This window comes from Pholcus phalangioides, unplaced genomic scaffold, assembly GCF_987345545.1.
Source record: "Pholcus phalangioides strain wild (caught in Gottingen) unplaced genomic scaffold, Ppha-v1.0 ptg000029l_1, whole genome shotgun sequence".
Lineage (NCBI taxonomy): Eukaryota > Metazoa > Arthropoda > Arachnida > Araneae > Pholcidae > Pholcus > Pholcus phalangioides.
Window position 1 is genome coordinate 5,753,473 of NW_028301619.1, and position 24,829 is coordinate 5,778,301.

Below are 24,829 nucleotides of genomic sequence, written 5' to 3' on the forward strand. Positions count from 1 at the left end.
CCTCTATGCTTCATGGATACCATGCGTAACCTTTATCTTGAAAAGAAAAGATCATGCAGTGAGTACAAAAGTGAACGAGGTGACCTATCATTGTGTACTGATAGAAGAAGAGCATTAAAGAAAGTGATAAGGGATAGTAAAAAGGAAGTTGAATGTAGGTTGGCAGATAACATTAGCTCTGACCCAAAATCATTTTTTAGATGCTTCAATAATGGATGTAAGGGGACAGTTGGCCCCCTCTCGATAGGAGGCTCTAGGTTAGAGAGCAATGTAGGCATGTGTAGTGCTTTCAATGACTTTTTTGCGTCGGTTTTTAATGGAGATAATGATATTCTATATACAGGTGTTGCATGGGGTAATAAAACCCTTAACAATATTCAAGTAGAAGACGTGGAGGTCCTAAATCTTCTAAGAAATCTATGTGCAAACAAAGCACCAGGACCAGATGATATCTATCCCAGGGTCCTCAGGGAATGTGCTAATGAATTGTTGGGTCCAGTCGCACAGATATACAGGAATAGTGTTGCTGAGGGTATCGTCCCAAGGTATTGGAAACTTGCTAATGTTGTTCCGATATTTAAGAAGGGTAGTAGAGAAGCTGTGTCCAATTATCGTCCAGTGAGTTTGACGAGCTCCCTCTCCAAAATTTTGGAAATTATCATCAAAAGGCAGTTTGTGAAGTGGATAGACAAGAATAATGTAAGGATGATGTCACTCTCCACTACCATATGAACGTTTTAACAACTGGCTGTTACGAAGATATATTTTGGAAAAAGAGAAAAAGTGGTCTAGGGTGTTCACCCGGAAAGTGAAAGGACGTGGGTTCGATTCTCCGCAGGGGCAGTTAAATTTTCTCTCTTTCCAAAATATATCTTCGCAACAGCCAGTTGTTAAAACCTTCGTAAGAATAATGTATAGTCGGAAAATCAGCATGGGTTCAGGAATGGGAAATCGTGTGTGACTAACCTCCTTTGCTTCTATGATCACGTGACTAAGGCTTTGGGTAAGATCAAAAATGTAGATGTTGTTTACCTTGATTTCCAGAAGGCATTCCATCGGGTCAAACTATATCGGGTCCCATTCTCGTGTAAATGCTTGAAGTGTTTACACGAGAATGGGATTGGGGAAAACACAGAGAGAGAGAGAGAGAGAGAGTGTGTGTGTGTGTTTTTCCCCCAATCCCATTCTCGTGTTCTCTCTCTCTCTCTCTCTCGCACGCACACACAATCAGGAATCAAAGCGATAGGGAGTTGCTGCAGACCAACTTAAACAGGATTGCAGCATGGTCAGATGAATGGAGCATGACGTTTAGTGTTGATAAGTGCATGGTCGCTCATTTTGGTTCGAACAACCCATGGTTCTCTTATGAGTTGAATGGTGTCAAAATACCGGATGTAACTAGGGCATAGGCAGAGATTGACTTGGAAGTCTGGGGGGGGGGGCAAGGTCATGATTGCTGGGGGGGCACAATGATGATGTCAGCTCATATATACATTAGATCAGTCGACTCCACCTTTGACGCTGGGGGGTGGGCACTGCCCTCCCCACGCTCCCCAGCATCTGTGTGCATGAACTAGGGTCATCTATTTGGGAATTCTCATTGACGAGCGGCTTAGGTTTTCTGAACATTGTTCAGCGATGGTCAAAAAAGCGAATAGAATACTCTGTTTCATTTTCAAAAAAGTCTGTTCACGTTCTCCTAAAGTCATTCTTCTGCTTTTTCGAAGCTTAGTTCGTCCTGGACTGGAGTATGCTATAAGGTTTTGGAGACCATACCTACAGAGGGACATAGACTTGGTTGAAGGGGTGCAGAGAAGAGCTACGCTTGTCCTTATTGGCACACAGGGCTTGAGTTATGAAGAGAGACTTTATTTTTTGAATATGTTTACATTGGATAAACACAGGTGTTGAGGAGATATGATCGAAGTGTTCAAAATTTTCAATGGGATGGATAGGATGGACCATGAACTGGACCGCCAATCGATTGCTTTTACAAGGGTACACCAGTATCGATTGAGAAGGGACAATGCGAGGTTATGGTGTCGCAGGGAATTTTTCTCTGATAGGGTTAATAAATGGAATCGCTTACCCTCGGAGGTAGTAAATTGTAAAACAATTGACCCGTTTAAAAAGCAATACTATAAACATGTTGGGGTAAATAGAGAAGCTATCCATGCTTCGAATAAGACAACCATGATATTCTTTATGGGCATTGTATAATATTTATCATTTGTATGTATGGTGTATAATTTTTGTGATTGTGTGTTTTTAATTGGGTTGCTGTATTTTTTAAACATATGACATCCATATTTGTTATGGGCATCTTGCCTGTTGTAGCATTGTATTTGTACAATAATGAAAATTGAGGTTCTCACTCATAACTTAAACCACAGCCTGTCTTTGTTTTGCTTTGTGGCACACAATGTTTCAATTCTATTTACACATATACAGATAAGGGTTTTCCAAACTGAAAATCAGTCAAATAGCATTTGTATGTGTCAGTTACTCTTCTGAAAAAAAGTGTGTTATACTATTTCATGAAGACATTGAATGAATTTGTAATTCAAGCATGATGCTGAAGATGGAGAAAGTTTAAAACCAAAGGATTCCGATTTTGTTGGCAGAGACTTTACGAACTGATTTTATGAACTGTATGACATTGAAAACTATAGATGTTATACTAAAGTTTTACTGTACTTACCATGTTATTTAATTTTCAAAAGTGAGAACAAATTTTTATTTTTCAGAAAATTTGAAAGGCAAACTAGAGGACTATATACGGCAATTCGGTCAGAAAGTGAGACTTGTTCGAAACAAACAAAGAGAGGGTTTGATAAGATCTCGCACTTTTGGAGCTGAAGTTTCAAAAGGGGAAGTTGTTCTCTTCTTAGATGCTCATTGTGAAGTCAATGTCAATTGGCTTCCTCCACTTCTAACACCAATTTATTTAAACAGGTACTTTACATACTCACTACAACATATCATACTTATACAATAAAATCTCAGTGTAACTATATTCTGCAAACCAAGAAAAAATATCATTGTAAAAGGATTTATCATTATATCAAAGTATGATTGTAGTGAGGTTTCACTATGTAAGTGTAAAACCTTTTTAGTACAGAATGAAATATTTTGATGTGTTGAAGGATGAAAATGGTGAGCGCTGTAAGTGCCAAAAAAAAAAAATTTGAATACATTTTTCATGTTTACGTTTCAAATGAGCAGTACTTTCTAATGTTGTCAATGTGAAAAGTGGTTGGTAGTCCTCTAAGTGGTTTAAAAGAGCATGTGAAGAGTTCGCAAATGTGAACATTCCAACTGACTTTTTCCCCAACATTTTCCTTTTGGCACTTACAGCATTTACCACTTTTACCCTTCAGTTTTTCTTCCTCAGCTCTTTGAAACCTCTACTTCCTATTCAGCTCTCTTATTTTGATTATCCCACATACAAAACATTTCTCCAGACTTGCATGCAGGCATTCAGCTACATTCTAACCACAGATTCTGACTTGTACAAATTTAATTTTTCCACTGAGCACTCTTGAGAAAAGATTTGTTAACTAACTCAAGCAGGATCTCCACTCACCATGATAGTGGATCGTGAGTTTGACCTTTCTCAGAAAACAGCACCCATAGTGTCAAAAATTGTGAGATATTCAGGGACGCCAGAAGTCAGAAATGATTGGTGTTGCTCAAAGTATTCGAGTCATTTCTCTGTACAGGCAATAATATTTACATGTATTTTTGCCTCACCATACATCCCTTTTTTCAAGTAGTGTCCCGTTTTTTAGAATCTATTTGATTTCAGCGATGACCCGTTCTTCAACCTAAGATTTTTACTACAGTAAAATGTAACAAACCTATGCAGGAGGGTGTATAGGGGTCCCGTGTCTGCCCCAAGATCAGTGCCATCTTAATGCATGGGCCCACCTGGGCACGGCCTGGGGGTCTCAAGAGAACGCGGGTCTCACAAAAGTGAGAACCAGTTAAAATTTTCGAGAATTTAACAGGGGGGGGGGGGAATCTCAGAAAAATCTATTAACCCTGAGGCCCATGATGCTATAAAGATGACCCTGCCCAAGAGACAATCAAAAATTAAAATTATTTTTTTGAATAAATTAAAATATTGAAAGAAAATACCTTTTTATGTGTGCTATATTTTGCAAATTTTGTTAATTTTAAATGTTTTTTGAAGGTAATGAATTCAAAATGTCTCTGGGACCGTTGTCCTGATTCCCCCCCCCCCTCCCATAATATTCACATAAAACTGTGAAATTCTATTATAAATCGATAAAGTGGTGGAAAATGGGTTTAATCATCATTGAATGATGGTTTTGATCATCAATTCTTTAAAACCATGCTAATGCGTATTCTGAAATCTAATAGTTCTGTGGTAGGTATTTTATAGTTTTTAATCAATAATTTTGGATTGGATTGTTGATGATTTAGTTGAATTCGTGTTTCAAGTTCTCCCTCCCCCCCCCCCCCATAATTTAAATTGACAACCATCACCACACAGTAACGTTGCGGGTCATTTGAGTATAGTGTTTCAGAATATTTGGGAAGCTTACATTGAAAACAGAAAGTAATGCAAATATATAATGCAGGGGTTCTCGAACTGTGTGCCGCGACATCCTGCAAAGGTTTTCCCAAGAGACTGTTAAACTGCTCTGGGGAGCCGCGGATAAGTGTTGATTAGGAAAAGAGGTGCAGCGGGTGGAAAAAGTTTGAGAGTCCCTGACATATAAGTGTATAAGAGGCCCCACACATCCTCCAACGCTGTCTGCGCTAGGATCTTTGACGTGCCTTCAGGCCAAGTGATTTTTCTAAGGCCCTATTATGCTATTATCGAAAGTTTCAACCAGAGCTAATTTTTGTGAGCCTCCTCTTTTCTTGGACCCCCGAGCCATGCCTGGGTGAGCTCATTCTTTTTGACGCCACTCCCGCCCTTTGGGCCGTTCAAGGATTACGTCAGCAAATTTTTAGTCATTTTTGATTCCCCCCCCCCCCCGCCTTGTCAGCACTGCCCTCTACCTATTAACTCATATTGTTGGGATCAGAAATGTACGCAAGAGGGAGGACCATAGGTGCTCGTGCTCCCCCAGATGAAAAAAATATTTTAAAAAATTAAAATTTCAAAAGAAAATACCTTTATATGTGTTATTATAATCAATTTCTGTCAATTTCAATGCTATTTGAAGGGTAAGAACTCAAAATTGCTCTTTAAGAAATTGATTGCGACCCACCCTTTAAGCCATATATGGTAAACCCTGGACCCCCGAACCGAATGTAGGCCTCAAGGTTATCTGATGTGGCTTGCCCCCCTCTCAAACCCAATTTTGTGAAAATGAACTAAGCAGCACATTTACAGATCGCTTAAATAACCTGTGGCACAATTCCAGAGCATTTAAGTGGCCCATGGCACATTTTCGGAGCACTGAAGTAAGCCCGCGGCACATTTTCAGATCACTGAAATAAGCCCATGGCACATTCAAAGATCACTTAAGTAACCTGCGACACAGTTCCAGAACATTTAAACGATCCGTGGCACATTTAGAGATACCTTGAGTGATATGTGGCACAGTTTTAGAGCACTTAAGCGGCCCCTCAGTGCAGTTCTACATACTCAAGTTAGCCACGGAACATTCCCAGATTACTTAAGCGATCCGTGGCATAATTACGGATCATTTGCACAGTTCCAGAGCACTTAAGCAGACCGGACACATGAGCACTTGAAGGATCCATGAAACATTTAGAGATCGCTGAAGAGGTTTTCCGTTTTTGACCGCAAATAATATTTCATATTTTCATAAAGGGTGGTTGTGTGTGTGTGGTGACGTAAGCATCATCCAAAACACCCACCCCCCTTGTCATCAAAAGTCAGCAAATCGGGAACCCTCCCCCCCCCCCCGCCCCATCGATGCTGGCGTAATACTTGCTTACCTAAGGGGCCCGGTACGTCTCAATAGTTTCGGACACAACAAATATTTGCCTGATCTTATATATTTGGGGGTAGGAATCGCAAGAGCGTAGTGGGGGGGGGAACTTGAGGGTCTGGGCTCCTCCCAAAATTTGAGAAAATGACTGAAAAAAGGGAAAAAGATGGCGAAATCTATTGTTCTATCACTTTGGTTCCCCCCCCCCCCCTGAAATGAAAGTGGTGCCACGATCGAAATTTCTGGCTACGCCCCTGAGAAATCGGCATCCATTATTTCAAAATATACAAGAATGGTGTGAAATATCCATACAGAAAACGATAAAGATACAATTCAATAGATTAACACAAAAACTGGCAAAAATTCAGCACTGAAGGTAATTTTAACTAATGAGAGGAAAATAAAATCCTGAAACTGATAAAAATTTTGGACTTGATGAATCAAAAATAATTGAAAGAGATAATTCCAGCACCACACGCAATAAAAATTCAGAATTTCTTTCAATAATTCTGAAAAAATTTCAGAATTATTGAAAGAAATAATTCCAGAATTGATGAAACTTCAGAATTAATGCAAGAAGTAATTTCAGAAATCATGAAAACCTTCGATAGTTTACCGTGAGTGCAGGGGCCCACAAAGCATGGTGCCCAGTGCCACCGCTCCTATCGCACATTCCTAAGAGCAGCTCTCACTTTCACACCGGAAAAATCACTTTCCCTCATTTCTCTTTGACAGCCTCAACCGTTTGCCAGTGAATATATGTTGTTTACATTTTTTGTTGACTGGGTGGGGAGCTATATATGCCCTCACATCCCCCGCTGGCCGGGATTTGTGGCAGCCCGAAGCAGTGGCGGATTTAAGGGCGGGCGCATCAAGCGCACACCCTGGACCATGTAAGATACAAACGCTACACTTTTTTCTAATTTAAGGGGTCCGGTATTTACTTTTGCGTCCGGGGCCTCAACTGACTTTAATCCTCATCTCCCCCCCCCCCCCCCCATGCAAAACTTTTCACTTGCTCTTCTGTAGTGAATTTACAGCTTGAACAAAACCCAAAAAAGTTATGGTAATTGTCCCAGGCCAAAGAGCTGTTCCCATGTTGGCCCTACCCTTTTGGGGTCAAATGCCGAACTTTACTATACGGATATTGGGCGTCGACATCTGCACAATAATTTTACGGAATTTAAGATTTGAACTTGAAAGTTATTGGCAACATTCCCAGTTTAAACGACAGCGGATGTTTTTTCTACAGTTAATTACACAAAAGAAAGAAAAACATTTAGATAAAAGCAAACTTACGTGGGGTAGAAGTCTAGTGTTCATCAATGTGTCACTATGAAATCCTTTGAACTTTGAAAAGAAACAAATCTTGAGCTGCTTCTTTTTTTTGCTCACATAGGAGCGTTTCATTATTCCAATATAGCAAATTTGTGATTACTACTCTAACTCTATCTGACATAAATAGTTCAATCTTACACGAACTGCGAGGAATGGTTCGATTCTCTACGTGCAGTTGGTCATCCGACAGACATTGAGCGGGAAAAAAAAATACACACCATAGGAAGTCCAGCCAGGGCCACAATTAGGGGGGGGAGCAGACGGGTTTCGTGCCCCACGCGCTAGACCCGAGGGGGTGCAAATTTCATTCTGAAACCTGACCTTCAACATTACAAGGAGGCATCAAAATGTGCACTTGCCCCGGGTGGCCAAGCATTCAGTTATGGCCCTGAGTTCAGCATAGGAATCTGTATTGCTGTACAGCAGAAACGATTTTTTCCCCACTCATGTGGTAGGTATACTGTATATCTATTCAAGGAAATGCAACGTTTATCTTGCATTTCCCGGTTCTTCAACCAATCTGCGGACACATGATCCTGCTGGTCGATCCCGCAGACAAAAAGGTAAAACAAACCAAAATATATAAACAATGACTAGAATAAGAACTATTTCCACAGGGGCCCAATGGTAATGCTACAAAAACAGCCAGGAAATTTTAGCCGCACACTAATTGCATGTTATCAGCGGCTCTCTTTTTGCTGAGTAAAAAAAGACTGACAGCTTCAATAGTGTTAATTGAACGCATATGTTGAATGGGTCTGTAAAACAATTTTTTCCTCTCCCTATAGAAATATTTGTTTCCAAGGAAAAAAAAGAAGCTTATTCCCCTTTGAAGTTATGCAGCTTGGCGAGTAGCACAGATGTTTTTCTAGTCTCCAAGGAACGTGGGTACTGAGTTTTCTTATGGCATTATTTCTTCAGGTCATTTTCTGTGGTGCCGACAATGGCAAACCGTGAACACGCAAACAACAGGGTCATCTGGTTGTCAACAGAGAGCCCTAAAGCAGTAGGATATTTTAGGGAAAAAGAGACAAAGTATAGAAAAACATTCCCCCACCCCTGCTGTATTGTTTGGGTCTCATGAAGACAGATACTCAAAAATACGAAAATGAGAAAAAAATTAATTAAAAATACTAGTTTCGATGGGGGAGGGAAAGACCAGAGACATGTTTTCCCTTCCTTTGAGCCTTGCAACAAAACGAAGGATTTCCAGTGTGATAAGGGGAAGAGGGATCCTCCAAATTCTTATAATTTGCAAATGTGGCTGCAAGCCTTTGTTCTGGGAGGGTTTTTCATCTTTCCCCTTGTAAATGATTTTTAGACTGAAAAATTAAAATAATATGTACCATAATAGTGAAATAAACCAATTAGTTATCCATGGAAATGCTTGAAAAATGAAAGGGTAATGCATATATTCTCACAGCGCGCGGTTGAGAAACAGTTTTAGACGATAAGTTCTCATGGTGATAATTAAAACATTGTGTATATTTTATTTTTATTTTGAAATCATTTATGTATTTTTTTCCTTCACAAATTCTCCCTCACACTGCCAGAAGTCGTGAAAAATGGAAAAACAAACGTTGAACCATTTCTCCTTCCTCTTTGAATCTCAATACATCTCATTTTACTAGGTTGTTTTTGTTTAATTACATGTTTCTGTATTTGTTTATTTAAACGTATGTTGAGCTTTGAATTTTAATTTTGATAATAGCACTGGAATAAACAATTCTGTAGTTCTTTTTTTTTTTTTTTTGCTGTATAAACTTCAGGTAACAAAGCTATGCCATTATTGCATTTATTTTATTTTTGCTTTATTTTCTCAGCGACTTTCTTTGTACTTCTTAACTACATCGATGAGACTATTGATCAATGCCTTTTAACCCTTCACACAGCATAATAGCAATAAGCTTCCTTATGATTTTCAGCAGTAAATGAGTATATAAAGTAATGAAAAAGTAATGGATATAGATTAGTGTTTTCAAAGTGTGCGTCGCTGTTTCTAGTGATATCGGCAACCTTTATGTGGGGTGTCGTAGCGAGCTTGAGATATTGATTTGTGCACCTATTTATGCTTTGAAGAAGTTCTTTTATAGGGGAAAATATCTATTAATCTATCCTGAAGAGCCGCTGACGAATCATGAATTAGGCAAGGAAGCCGTGGTTGACAAAAGTTTGTGAACCATTGGTATAGGGAAAAGTGTTCCACTGAGAGAGGGATTAACGTTACAAAATATTTGGGCTTGCCAAGGCTGAAATAAGGAGGCAGATATCTTGTTAATGCCACTCAAAGGAGTGAGATCCATCTGAAATCAGCGATTAAATGTACTGTCTCCAGTCTATTACTATGACTACCGTTATGGTATTGAGATTCTATGATGCTCATTTTATTCTCATGCTTAAATATAGGGTGTATGGGAAAGTCCCTTGGACCTGAAATGATTGGCAAACAAAAAGAGCTACAGCAATGCAACTCCTTACAAGGAAAAGGTCCCACGAATGTGTTTTCAAAAATTTTAATTTAAAAAAAAAAGCGCTTTCAGTGCAATATTTTTTTGAGCAATGTTCAAATGGTGATTGGTATTGCTGAGCAATACCATTCAAATGATTGGTATTCCTTTACCACCCTGGCAGATACGTTCCGGCGTCCCTGAAGATATTCATATAGTTTTCCTTGCTACAGTAAAACCTCTCTTGCGGATACTAGTGGAACAAAAAAATTTATCCATTTAAGAGATGTGACGATTAATGAGAGGTTTGAAGAATGATACTTTTATATTATAGAAGGGGAAATTACTATTTGACCATAAAAGAGGGGTGACCGCATCTATGAGGTGCCCATTAAGGACGGTTTTACTGTATTTGCCTTTATTGTTGGTTTATTTTTTATTGTTTAATACATCCGATCTTTAAAAATTACTTTGGATACAGTATAGGTAGATTTAGAATGTTATTGGTTGTTTGATTAAAAGATGGGCTGGAACCTATGATCATCAATCAAACATCTATGGAAGAGAATCACTGGCAGAGTCTTGCAATTACATTACAAGGTTTAGCAGAGTAGATAACGGAGATTGTAAAATAATACAGAGTGCTTCATACTTAATTATTACTTTAATTAATAGTAAAGTGAAACAATAAAAACAAATATTACATGACGCTTAACACAGTCTCCGCAAGTACAGATCTCGACTGACGAACGAATGAACCGACTTGGCAGTACTACGTGTTTCGGTCGCCAAGGTTGACGAGATATCGTAATTCAACACTCCCTCCCGATATGAAGCCCAATACTTTTGCGAATACAATTAAAAATTACTCTTGACAATGGCTTTGATATCAGCCCTTTGATCTCGGGACAGTACATACATCACAGACATTACATTATTTTCACGAATTCAAAGAGACCATTCCAGAAGTTGACCTTCGAGTTTTCTGATCTCCAGCATGATCTGCATCACACAGAAGCTTGATCTTAATAAGCTTGATATAAACACAGAAGCTTGATCTCAGAGATGAACGATACATCAGGCCCAAATCAGTGGTACCACAAAGGTATCTGTAAATCCTTTTCACACGAATCCAGTCATCTTTTGTTGGTTTGCACAAAGCTCAAGACACAAAAGTTACAGCAAAAGCTATATCTGGGCGAGTAGCCACAGGAATTTTTTCATTACCTAGGTACTGTAAGCACCCAACTGCTTCTCTATAGGGAACATCGACAGGATCAGCTCCCTCCTGAGCTTTAGTGGTTTCACATGGAGTAGCTACTGGCTTAGCTTGCTCCATACCAAAACGATGCAAGATTTTCTCAGCATACAGGCCTTGAGATATGAAAATGTCACCATTTTCTTTCTGTTGAACTTGGACACCCAAGAACGAGTCTAGTGGACCATCAGTTATCTTGAACTCTTACTTCAGATCAGCGATCAGCTTGTCTATCTCTAACTTGCTTGATCCAGCTACCAGTCCATCATCAACATAGAGAGTGATGATGAGCATCTCTTCCTCTGTCTTTCTAGTAAACAGACATGGATCAGCCTGAGATTGCTGAAAATTCAACTTGGTGATAAATTGCATGAATCGACGATTCCAACATCAAGGATCTTGCTTTAGTCCATAAAGCAAACGTATAAGACGACACACTCGACCAGAGCCATCATCATATCCCTCTGGTGGTTGCATATAAATTTCTTCAAGAAATCTATACAGGAAAGCTGTTTTCACATCAAATTGATGAAGATACAATTTATGTGAAGCCGCAACACTGAGAACAGTACGCAGGGTATCAAAACGAGCAACGGGTGAAAACAAGTCATCATAATCTTGGCCTTTTCTTTGCGCAAAACCTCTCGTGACAAGCCTAGCTTTCACCTTGTCAAGTGATCCGTCTGCTTTTGTTTTTATTCGGTACACCCACTTGTTGTCAAGAACTCTTTTACTGATACGAAGTTCTGTCAGTTCCCATGTTTGATTCTCTTCATGAAACCTCATTTCTTCCTTCATGGCACGATGCCACATTTTTGCTTCAGGCGAGCTTACAGCTTCACTATAACTGGTAGGAGTGCTAACACTAGTCAAGGTACTGACCAACAGCACATAATTTTCTGTAGGAAAAGGAGGTGGTCTACGTTTTCGAATAGGATACCGCCTTTCAAAAATTTCTGGTTTTTCTTGGCTTTCATCATCAGTCCTCAGAGACACTTGGATGTTATCATCTTCATCATTACACTCATCACAATTTTCGAAGAAATCCACAGTTTCTGATTTGCTTGACGATTCTTTACAGAAAGTAACGTTACAGGTTAATTCGACAGAATTTTTACATGGTATGTACACACGATATCCATCGTGAGCCTGGTAACCAACAAACAGTTCTTCCACAGGCTTTCTGTCCTACTTCTACGCCTTTGTTTTGGTTGATGAGCATAACACCTAGTACCAAACACTCGTAAACGTTTCAAATTAAAATTGTCTGGCTTACCATACCACAGTTCATGCTGTGTTTTACCATCTACTGGAGTTGGACCTGTGTGGTTGAGAACGAATACAGCAGTATTGCATGCCTCTGCCCACAGCTTCTTTGGAAGTTGCTTATGATGAACCATGGCCCTGGCTGCTTATACAAATATGAGATTTTTACCTTCAGTTGCCCCATTTTGTTCAGGTGTTTCAACCATGGACACACGTATCTCAATACCACGATCATTAAGAATTTTCTTCACTGCATTATTTACAATTTCAGTTCCGGAATCACACAGAAATTGCTTCACAACATGACCTGTTGTTTTAATTTCGTTGAGAAAAGTCTCGATGCAAGAGGCCACTTCACTTTTAGCTTTCAAGAAGACGACACGACGAAACTTGGTGTAATCATCTTTCATAATCAGCATGAAACGGGAACCTCCAACAGAGACTTCTTCCGTGGGTCCTACAACATCAGCATTGATTTGTTCACCTGGTTTTGTTGCTCTAATCATTCGAGACTTAAATGATTTTCTATGGGACTTTTCCCATACGCACACCCAACACAAAATTCAGTGTCACCAGCAGACACGGAAATTCCCTTCTTCTTGAGAAATTTTTCACAGTGTTTTTTATTTTGATGCACCAACCTCTCGTACATTAACTGGAGAGTGTCACTCGAACTTGAAATGAGTACTGGTACAGACACTTTTGGTTTCTCAATAACCATGTTCATGATTAACAAACCATTATTCGATTTTTGTCCAACTGCAACAGTTACACGGTTTCTTTTTACGTAGCAATACCTATTCACAAAAATTACACACAGATTTTTCTCTAGAGCATGCGTTACGGAGAACAGCTGATATTTCAAATTGGGAACATACCAGACATCAGTGAAAAAGTTGCGATTCCACTTACCGTTGACTTTTGCTTTTACTTTTATCCGACCGCATCCATAGGCAAGAAGCTTCTCTCCACCAGCAGCATTGACAACTTCCGGAAGTTCGAATTTCTCGAAATTTACGAACACATCGCCATTCGGTGTCATGTGGTGTGATGCTCCCGAGTCCGCAATCCAGCTATCGGCCGCTTGTAGTAACATACACAACATCGTGGAGTCCGAATTCGGCGACGACGATGAACTTTCGTTGATTTTTCGTTGAGGGCAGTCAATTTTCTTGTGACCGATTTTTCCGCACAGGAAACACGTTATTTTCGCGGTAGATCCAGTTTTCCCGTGATTTTTCTGTCCTTGTTTCCATTTCTCGTCTTTCCTTACGAAACGAGTTTCTTTTCGCTGGGAAAGGAATCCATTTTCTCCGCGCGTAATGCCGAGCCGCCTGAACCCTGTTGTAACTTGCTTTGTTGTTTAAATCCGCACAACCGTTCTGTTAAGAGCTCGATTGACCGTTCATCCAGCGGTACACCATCCCATACCGTCTTGAAGGCCAGGTACTCCCTCGATAGTGTTGACACAATATGAAACAGCAACATCGCGCTGGGAACCTCACATTTTAAAATACGGCGAAACTCGTTGTTTGCTTCGATGAATATATTCTGGCAGCGATTGATGAAAGACGCAACAGTTTCTTTCTCGCTCCACTCTAGGTGAAAAAACTCCATCCACAGTCGGTCTAGTCGATGCAACGATGACTTTTCCCACGCTTCTCTGGCTGTTGTGCACGTTTTTACAAAGTCAAAGTTCGTTTCATCTAGGCTCTGAGTTGATGCAATGACGCTAAGCAACAGTGCTTTAGCGTCACCTATGTGGAAGTCCTTTTTGGATTGATGAAACTCCGCTGCCTCGGCGAGCAACGAGTTTTCCTTTTCTCTCGGAGGAACTTTCTCTCCCGTTACAAAATCCAAAAGTTCATGGGTCTTCAGCAGTAGAGTTGTCGACATTTTCCATCGTGTCCAGTCCTTTTGACACTGCAATCTGTCGATCTGGAGCCTCCCGTCCATCGGAGCCATTTCGGTTTCATTTCTGGTTACCGCGCAGTGACGTGACCTGGAGCCAATAACCTCTTGCGATTACATACGCAAGGTGTAGCAAAGTAGATAACAGAGATTGCAAAATAATACGGAGTGCTTTATACTTAATTATTACTTTAATTAATAGTAAAGTGAAACAATAAAAACAAATATTACATGACGCTTAACAGTCTCCGCGAGTACAGATCTCGACTGACGAACGAATGAACCGACTTGGCGGTACTACATGTTTCGGTTGCCAAATCACCACGAAACGCTGGCGAGATATCGTAATTCAATACAGAGGAAGTAATATCCATGTTAAAGGTGGTACAGTAAAACTTGTCTAAGTTGGAACCTATGGTTCCATAAAAATTGTGTGTGTGTTCCTAGTTATGTGTCCAACATATAGAGGTTCCAATCACGAGTATTTTTAGTTTCTACTACCTCAACCAACAGTTGTGATGTCAATCAACTGTAATAAAACAAAGTTTCCTCTATATAATAATATATAATGTGATCCTCCCATATTCCCATACATAAATTATGTGGGATACATTCCATATTGAAAATAGTTTCTTCAGTATAATCAGATATGATGTCTAAAAGCTTTTCCTTTCAATCCTCCGCTTTTCAAATGTTACCGCCACTCGATTCACCACATGAAATATTGAATCATGTGTTATTTAGTTTACAAAAGCAAACTTTTTTTATTAAACAAACAGCACAATATACAAAACAATAAATTGTAAATGAACACTTTTCGACCTAAAGGGATACAAATAATCTTCCTTGGGTCGTACTAATGAACCATATACAAAATTTCTTGGCAACATGCAAAGGTATATTTATCCTACTACAATAGAGCTGCAAGCAGGTTGCACCTAATGTATTGCTTTCATATTTTATACTAGAGTCTGATATGTAACATTGCAGATATATTTGCCTACAACAAACATGTATACATATTTTACTCCTTAAAATTTACAAATTCAGTAACCATTGAATGAAATGAACCACTCAGTATCTGTAATTTCCAGTATGCGATCTTTTATAGCCTTCCTAAACATATAAAATGATTGCTGCTGTCTAATAATATCAAATTCCCTACATATTCTCGGAGCAAGAAAACAATGGTTTTTTGAAATTTTTTTTTTTTTTGGTAATGATATATATATTGTGATCTCATAGTGCTTCTTACTCTCGGCTATCAATCAGGATTCTTATACATGAATAGTAAATTTTATAAATGAAGTTGACGTATATTGGATTAATGATACTCTCTACAAACTGTTAGTTTGTAGAAAATCACATCAAAAACAATCTCATAAAGATGATTTATATGCGTATGAATTTTTATATGTGTTCCCCACCCCCCCCCTCCAAACTTGTAATCCATACAAATTATGTGGAAACACCCATGCAAAAAACATGTCTTTCAAACTTTGGTGTGAGATCACAGTCTTCAATTTATACATCATTGCTGTAATTGCTCTTAATTTATTGACAATTTGATCAGTATGATCTTTCTATTTTAGGTTAGCTGAAATAATAATTCCAAGATATTTATAATGCAATACTCTTTCAGTGTACAAACAGTTACATATAGTATTAGAGGAAAGTCATTACATTCATGAAATTTCATTAAATCTGTGTATTTGAGCAAAGCACAGATAGATTTATAACTAGATATATATTATATATTATAGTTACCTTTTTCCAAATTTTTGATCAACTCTTCAGTTGTTTCAGCAGAGGAAATCAGAACTGTATCATCTGTGGATGAGATAAGTTTACCCCAATATTTTTTCGTTTTTCCAATAAAATATCCCAGTTTACTATCTGAAACGCTTTACTAATATCAATAAATACAGCTGCTACTTTTTTATTTTTATGTATTTTATTTTGTATATAATCCATTAATTCAATCATAGCTATTTCAATATTTATTTTTTCCCAGAAGTCACATTGATGATGGGAGTAGTAAGCAATGGAGTGTAAATAACTATTAAGTTGTTGTTTTACCCATTTCTCTAATACTTTCAACATAGGTAAAATCAAAATTGGTCATTTTGATTACCTTTCTTGTTTATAGAGTGAATCCGACCTATTCTGCCAAACGAAACTGGGTAATAGACGAGTTATTGACCCAAGTGGATCATGAAACACCCCACAACCCTATCCTATCTCAAACCATTTGAGTTATGGTGGATGATCGATTATGGAAACAATATGTGTGAAGTCTAAAAAAATTGTATTTGTGAAGTTTCAAAGAGACCTACACACACAAACTAAGCACATATTTGGAAAGAACAAAAAAAAATCAAATAAGATGACATCATTTTCATCAAAATATCTGGATTTATTGGCGAGCTACAAGTGCTGAAAAAATTGGTAAAGTTCAAAATCGAATTGTCACCAAACTTTTTCATCTCCAACTAGCTTACCTGTCGCACGTTGCTGCGATCTCAGAAGAAAGGAAATTCAAGGAAATGAAGGAAAGGGGAAAAAAATTTAAAAAACTATGCCAGAAACCTTTGCGGTAGTGTACTCAACAACTTCCCAAAGTTTCATGGCAATCGGATGAATGGTGTAGTAATGCATAAAGGACAAACAGAAAAAATGTAAAAAAAAATCCAAACGTGAAAATCCAAATTTCATCGCTACCTCGGAGATGCTATGTCCCATCTCTCGTGCGCAGACTATAACACCACGTTCAAACTCACTTAAATCTAGATAACCTGCCATTGTAGCAGCAGTAACCGATCTAACAACTATGCCAGGCACTTGTTGTGTTATATAGGCGTTGCCGACCGCAGCGCCGTACTCTGATTGGTTCCATATCTCTTTATTTGCATACGCATGCCTGTACCAGTTTTTTTTGGCTCTTCAGTTTAGAACTGAAAGTCTGGAGCATGTGATGTCAATTTGTTTATATGCATATAAATTAGGTTAGTTTTATCCCCCATTGATGCTGGGATTGATGGGGCATTCCTCCCCCCCATATCTACTCCTGCTGGTTTATAACATAATCCTTATAGGGGTGTAATGCGTGCATCAATGAAAGAATAGTAATTAGCTGTAAACACACACAATGTTTATTATGTATCAAATAAAAAACAGCCTTAAAAATAGGTTGAAATTGAAAAAGATTAATACATGTATGAATCTTTATTTTTCTATCTGGCGAGCGGTATTAGTCATGAAGCACATCCATATTTATGTAAAGCAATGGTCAATGTTTAATCGCCTGCTTGGAAATGCCTGTTAAAATGAGTCAATACTTTTTAGAGATACTTAGAACAAGTTTTATACTCGTGATAAAAATTTAGCTACTTTTTAGCTCTGTTGGTTATAAGCGAAGTCTGTTATAGTGAGATTCTACTGTATGCAGTTTTAATTACCTTTAGCATGTCATTATTTTTCACAACCATTGTAAGCAACAGTGACAACCTTGTCCCATATGCATATTAAGAAGCCACTATTAGGATTTGAGCATTCCTGCACCTTGTTTTTAATCAAAATAAACACTACAGAAACACTTGTTTGATCTCTAAAAAGCATTGGTGTTGTGTTTTTCCTCAATTTTAGTCATCTGCCAGTGTTAAAAATTGTTAAAATAATTTGGCCTTCATGTCAGTAAATAGTGGAACCTCCATAACTCTGGTGTGTCCATTAGCGTGTTGACCCAAAGCAGATGTTAAGTTAGCAGGGTTTTGTTTGATCTCACCCTCACTAACATTGATGTATGCATGTATAATTATGTGTATGTGTACAGTTCTATCTCATCAAATACACAAAATATATTTTGTGTATTTGATGAGAAAAAGTTTCCAAATCTCAAATTGGAGTGAAAAAAAAACATGGCATGTGACAATAGTTGTGTTAAAAAAATCGAATTACCTATTTGTGACTTGTAGTCCCCAGGTTTATTTTTCAGGTTCAAAACAGTGGGAAGTGACCTTATACCCAGGTGTGAAGAATATCAATGCAAACAGGGGCATCAGAAGTTTTTCAAACCTGTGGGTGCTCATCTTGAGCTTTATATAGGAAATTTTAATTTTTGAATAAATTCTGTCAGTGCTAGGATCCAGGCCATATATTATCGTGGGAGATGGAATACCCACGGCACTCCCAGCTGTGACGCCACTGCGTGTAAACACAATGAAACCAATGCACAGATAATTTGAAAAATTAATGGTAATAATACAGCACAAATTTTAGTTGACTTAAACAGGGTTTAAACATCTTGTGTTGAGTACATATAGAGAGGTTTCACCCCATTGAATTCAGTTTTGTGCCAACTATGAGAATGTTATCACAAATATTGAGTTATCAGGGTAGTCACTTATCGAGGACCTACTGCATTTATTTTTAAACACATTAGTATAATAAAAAAAAGGACTGGGATTTCTAACAACATTTTAAGAAAATGTAACGAGGAAATTGTTATGCCCACCTAATTCATTTCTAATTCATTAAAGTAAAAAAATCACATTTAAAAATTTTTAGCGAAAAATTTAATCATGATAACATTGCATACCCAGCACGTGCTTTAGGCCCCCTCCTGGCTAGAATTTCTCACGGACCGCCATCAAAAACAAAGCCTACTTTTTAAACCAAAAAATAAAAATTCATCCCATGATGACTGAATGTCATGAAGATGTCCAGTTTTCATCACGTTCATATATGTAAACAATGAAAAAATAGCTTCACTGCAATGAATAAGTACACTCATGTCCATAAATTTAGGATAATTCAGAATCACACGGAAATTGAAATCTAAAGTAAAAATTTCACCTGTAGAATTATCACACACATCTGCAAGAATGATATGCAAATTTCAGGAAGCCACCAGATGATGCCGATAGTACGTCACAATGACGAGAGTGTAAGAGGGGGGGTGTATAAGGAATGGTGGCAAAGAAGTAAAATTGTTCACAGGAGTTCTGTAAGGCGCTCAGTGTCATAAGCGAATAGTTATGACACAGAGGATGCATGTGGATGAATTTTACGTGGTAGAATTATCGGCCGCCTGGAATGTGGGCGTACTCAGATGGAAGTATCCGAGGAACTTGGAATTGCCCAAAGTGTCATCTCTAGGCTTTGGCAACGATTCCAAGATAACGGAAATGTCAGTAGACGTTACAGTACAGCTCGCCCCCGAGTTACAATGCTGAGTGAAGACCGGTATTTGGCAGTAACTGCCAAAAGAAGCAGACGGAGCACAGCATCCGAGCTGTCTTGTCAGCTATCTGCAGCCACGGGTACCACAGTTTCAAGGCAAACCGTGTACAGACGTTTGGGAGATATTGGTCTATATGCTCGCAGGCCTGTCAGATGAGTTCCGCTCACGGCAACTCACTGTCTACAGCGATTAGCCTGGAATAGAGAACATGCAATGTGGACATCGTCGCAGTGGGCTTGTGTGATGTTTTCCGACGAGTCCAGGTTTCTGATTCACGTCAGACTTTCATATGGAGAATGCCAGGTACCCGTTACCACCAAGACAACATCATTGAACGACACCGTTACGGTGGTGCAGCATTGCTCGTTTGGGGTGGAATTATACTGGGTTCCAGAACAGATCTGCATGTCCAAACCGGAACCATGAAAGCCCAAATTTATCGCAACATCATTCTGGAACAACATGTACGTTTGTTTAGGGGTGCCATAGGCGCAGAATTTGTGTTTATGGATGACAACGCCCGTCCTCACCGAGCAAACATCGTAAACGAATGCCTTGAATCTGAGGATATAACCCGTATGGAATGGCCAGCATTCTCACCTGACTTGAATCCGATAGAGCATGTGTGTGACATGCTTGGCCGACGAGTTGCAGCCAGTCAACCACCTCCTACATGTGTACTGGAACTTCAGAGAGCATTGCTTGCTGAGTGGAGTGATCTTCCCCAAGATCAGATTGATAATTTGATACTCATCATGCCTAGGCGTTGTACGGACTGTATTTCATCTCGCATGGGAGACATACAATGTATTAACCATCATACCAACCATGTAATAGTAAGTTTTTGTAAAGAAGATATTTTTACAATTGCTCCAGGGAGCAAAAATCATAGTTTTTATGAATGGTATCATACATACACCATCGTTTTTGTTCTTTATCTTTTGTTTAATAAATGGGCTTTATGAATAAGTAACGTTTGTTTTGTTTCTGAACCTTTATTTACCGAAGCTGACATTATCCTCAATTTATGGACATGATTGTATTATTTATTATATGAAAAAAATGCTACATACCTGATAAATTCACTTCCTTGCCTATTTTACTCCAAGCCTTCTCAACAGCATACTTCCTGGAGTTAGTGAGCCTCGTATAATCATATAATTTTGGATACTTCTCAATGAAACAGAAGAATTTCAGATTGAAGACCTCCATTTTTTTTTTGACTATTTGGGTGATTTGATTAGAATCGTACTACTTTTCACGTCGCTCGAAACACCAATCACTCGCTCTGCAATCGCCATGCATAAAAATTGCCAAGCAATCGTGCCGTTGGCGGTCTCCAACTCATTTAGTTGAGAAGTGAGGGAGAGGGAAAAAATAATCATGGTTCGCTCACTAAGGAATCGCTCTGTGTGCGGATGGCCTAAGTTCCCCACACAACGAGACATTGAATACCTCCCTTGGGAGGTCCCTTAATGAAAATAAAATAAATTATTTTAAGACGAACTTTTAACCCTCGTCCTAACTATACGGGAATTGGAACCAGATATCTCCACGAAAATAACGACCTCGCCGTCATGAGAGAAATTAATTTATATGGGAAGTCAGCAGCCCAACCTCTGGCCCGTTCTCATTCGACAGCCGTAAGACCATACCTACCGACTGCCGAACTAAGCAAACATTATGGCCTTTACCGGTGGTAAAGGCTGTCCTCGAGTGGTTTACGGTAGCCGAGTGAGTCCCTGGGGTCTAAAATAAGGAGGAATTTCCCACATAACGACAAGATCACCATTAATGTAGAGGGATCGGATCCCGATACGTTACACCCTCGTGGTTTAAATTTTGCCATTACATTACCCTGGGCACTGGAGCAAAAATGTGTACGCATTAAGACGATCGCCAACAGAAAAATCATGTTGTAATCTTTTCTTGTCATAGTAAAACTTCTGTCAACATTGTTGTCTCTTAACATTTTCCTTAATCTGTTGGAGTAACCTTTCAGGTAAGTTAACCCTTTCCCACACTGGCAGATCCATGACTTAGTCGAACGGCAACACAGATTCTCTTCTGAGAAACAATTTTGCGGGGGATTGTCCGGTGGTTTCTGAAAGAATGGACCTAATTGCAAGCACAAAACAAACAAGTAGTCATCGGAGTTAGAATGCGATTAGTGAGAAGAAATGTGTATTTCTACAACTCGAATCGGTATTAATTTAGAACCGTTCGTCCACCGGCAACACTGTGTCTCTCGATAGAAATTCTTAACATCACAGAGAAAATAATTTGCATACAAAACCAATTTTTCAAGATTATTTCAAAATTCTAAATGGCAACACAAAACGTAATCGGGCGAACTGGCCAGGCTCTCCGATCACGCCTTTCATATTAAACACATTAAACAAAGAAAACACAACAAATTAACTATTCCAGCTCAAGTCTGCAGCCAACCGCCGAAAAAAATAAGTAAATATATATATTAATTCAACGAGATCATGTGACATCTCCCCCCGGGAGAACCCCACACAAAATAATAATTAATGTATATTACATGAGAAATAAATTTTGGTAGGACATCAGCTGCCCGACCCTGGTTCCATCTTCGTCAAACGACTGCAAGACTCCACCCTACGGCTGTAGAACTAAGCGGATTTCTGGCTCATGACGGTACGCCAGCGAAACTTCCGGATGGTTTCCGGTAGCTGAGCCATCCCTGGGGCCTAAACATGACTATTTCCCATATAACAAAATAACAGTAACGGAGAAGGATGTTATCCTGATCCATTACAATTTCCTACCCTACTTTTTGCGGGAAAATGCTTTAAACGAGAAATCTTGATGAGTATTAGTAATAAGAGTTGGCACCAGGGAGAGGAAAATAAGTCGCACTAAGGAGAAAAACGTTACAAGCAGGATCCACTGTATTGTGTACAAAAGCTTGCAGCAAAGCTGTCGCTGTATCGTGTGGCTGGAGGACCTTCAGGCCTGGGACCTGGACCATTCTTGTCTTCTTTTTTCACACTATTAATTCACTATAGAGAGGGGTCTGCTGAAGAGCTCAGCCTATGGGCCCCCTGTTCCAGGATGGGGGTCATGTGCTTTATCGGCACCCAAAGGCAATTTCACTGTGAAATGTGACATCTTTTTATGCCAATTTTAATTTCATCCAGACATTATGACCTACGAACTGAAACAGCGGGGGTCGTGCTATAGCCCTGGGGTCACACTCAAAATGCTGGTGTCCTTATATGTCAGTAGTCATGATCATCACAATGTCTTTTCTTCCTTCCTAGGAGAACGACTGCCATCCGAGAGCGAGGCCCTTGTACATTGTTCTTTTCTTTGTTTCCTTTTTTCGGTTACTTGTACATTGTATTGATAAAAAAAATTGTAATGAGAAGAATAGAAGGTACTTAGTTCAAGATATATATATATCCGTCGATAAGAGTAGAAATTGATATAACTGATATGGCGAGCGGAGCACGATAAATACACTTCTGATCCCTTCCATGTCCAAGACAAGAATTACACAAATAAATGTCACTAGACTTTGGTAACTTGCAGTAAATATCAAGAATATAATTAGTGAATTTTAAAATTGTATCTTAATTGTCGTGCCTTGAATTTTAAAGTTGTTTTTATTGTTCCTCAAAATTTCACTATAATTTTTTTTTTTCCAGAACTGTGATGACTGTTCCAGTTATTGATGGAATAGACAAAGATAACTTCGAATATAGACCTGTGTATCATGGAAATGTTCATTTCAGAGGAATATTTGAGTGGGGTATGTTATATAAAGAAACTGAACTTCCTGAACAAGAAGCAAAAAGACGGAATTATCACAGTGAACCATACAAGTAATAATATATTTTTAGTTTATTATAGGGAAGACTGTGTGCTATATACCTTGGAACATTATTTTTCAAATTTGTTTTTTCTGAGTCAGTTGTTACTTTAAAATTTCACTAAATTCATTTTTAGTATTTGTATACTGTATGAGTCATCTGAGATATATAAATTATATTTGTGTTCTATAGCCAGAGCTGGACTTAGACAGGTGCGATAGGTGTGATCACACCGGGCTGCAAAATGCTGAGGGCCATAAATAAAACTGAACTTTTTAAACTATAACTGCCTTAAAAAGCCAAACAAAGAAGTTCTGTTGATGAAAAATATGTAGATTTACTAATAGACACACATAGGTCTATTGTATTGAAACCCGTGGCCCCCACATCATCCTTTCATGGGGGTCCTTGACTTTTGACAGAACTTCAGACTCCTTATAATTATTGATTTTCAAGAAAATTTAGAATTTTAAACATTGAAAAATATAAGACCAATTCCTAAGGCCTAAGAGCAGTGTCGTCTTAACATATGGGCCTACCCAGGCACAGCTGGAACTCATGAAAATTCAGTCTGGTTAAAATTGGTAGGCAGGCATTTTGGACCAAGTAGGGGACCTAAACAAATCGCTCACTTATCACATAAGACTCTTAAGGGGCTCATAATGGTCTTGAGACAACCCTGTTCCAGAGCTTTGTCAACCCAGCCTGATTGGTTTCTGGAGCAGGGTTGTCAATCACCCAAATTGCCTGCTGTCCTTCTCCACAATCCCCCTTCATAGGCCCATGCTTTAAGATGGCCCTGCATTCTGGGACCTGCTTAGAAGGGTTCTTTGATGGATTCGAATTCTGAGTCTTTCAAAGGGGACCCATAAATTTATTTTTGGTGAATGTGTGTAGAGCAAATATGAGTTAATCTCTAAGCCCATTCCCCAAGTGTCATCCCATGTTTTAAAAAATTCTCTCTTTTGTCCTCTTATTCCATGTTTCCAATTTTTTTTTTCCTGGAGAAATTTTTATTCCACTCTGAAAAATCTCTTCATTAATATGAGTTTTTTTTTTATCTTTTTCACACGTTTTTACATAATTTGATCAATTGCAGTCTAAAGTCCGAGAATACAAGAACTCAAAATTGACTTCAAGTAAGGCAGGTGCTATTCTAACCACAGCCTGGATGGCTCTGGGATAAAAAGCCCAAAACACAGCTCAGGAAAAAGAAAACCTCAACATCCATTCTAAGAATACCATCACCAACAGCTAATGCCGTGTGCAGAAGTGGAGAAGAGGGGGGTGTTACCTCTTCCATTCAGAAATACAGATAATTGGATGCAAATCGTCTTTTTTTTTCAGACCAAATAACATTCCCAGAAAGGAAAAAAATTCCTGAGGGTAGAGCTTAACCCTTCAAGCAGCATTGAGATATCTTGCCTTTTTAAAAGCCTCTTATTTCAGCATTGACAAACCATGGCCCCCACAAGGGGTGGGCTGACAAGGCTCCAGTCCCGGGGCCGGTGTGATTTTAATCATTTTTTTTGTTTTTTCACGCTATAAATTGATCATAAAGGGGCCCGTAAAAGATTCCAGCCCAGGGG

At 38.8% G+C, this 24,829-nt stretch overlaps 1 protein-coding gene across 5 annotated transcripts in view; it reads left to right on the forward strand.

Annotated features, from left to right (window-relative positions):
• The window catches only part of Pgant7 (N-acetylgalactosaminyltransferase 7), a 213,278-nt gene that overhangs the window by 90,125 nt on the left and 98,324 nt on the right, over positions 1 to 24,829 (forward strand). For all 5 annotated transcript variants that reach the window (XM_089252484.1, XM_089252486.1, XM_089252485.1 and 2 more), the window contains 2 exons: positions 2,748 to 2,955; positions 23,076 to 23,252. In XM_089252484.1, coding sequence (XP_089108610.1) covers positions 2,748 to 2,955; positions 23,076 to 23,252 — 385 coding nt within the window. The remainder of the gene's footprint in view (positions 1 to 2,747; positions 2,956 to 23,075; positions 23,253 to 24,829) is intronic.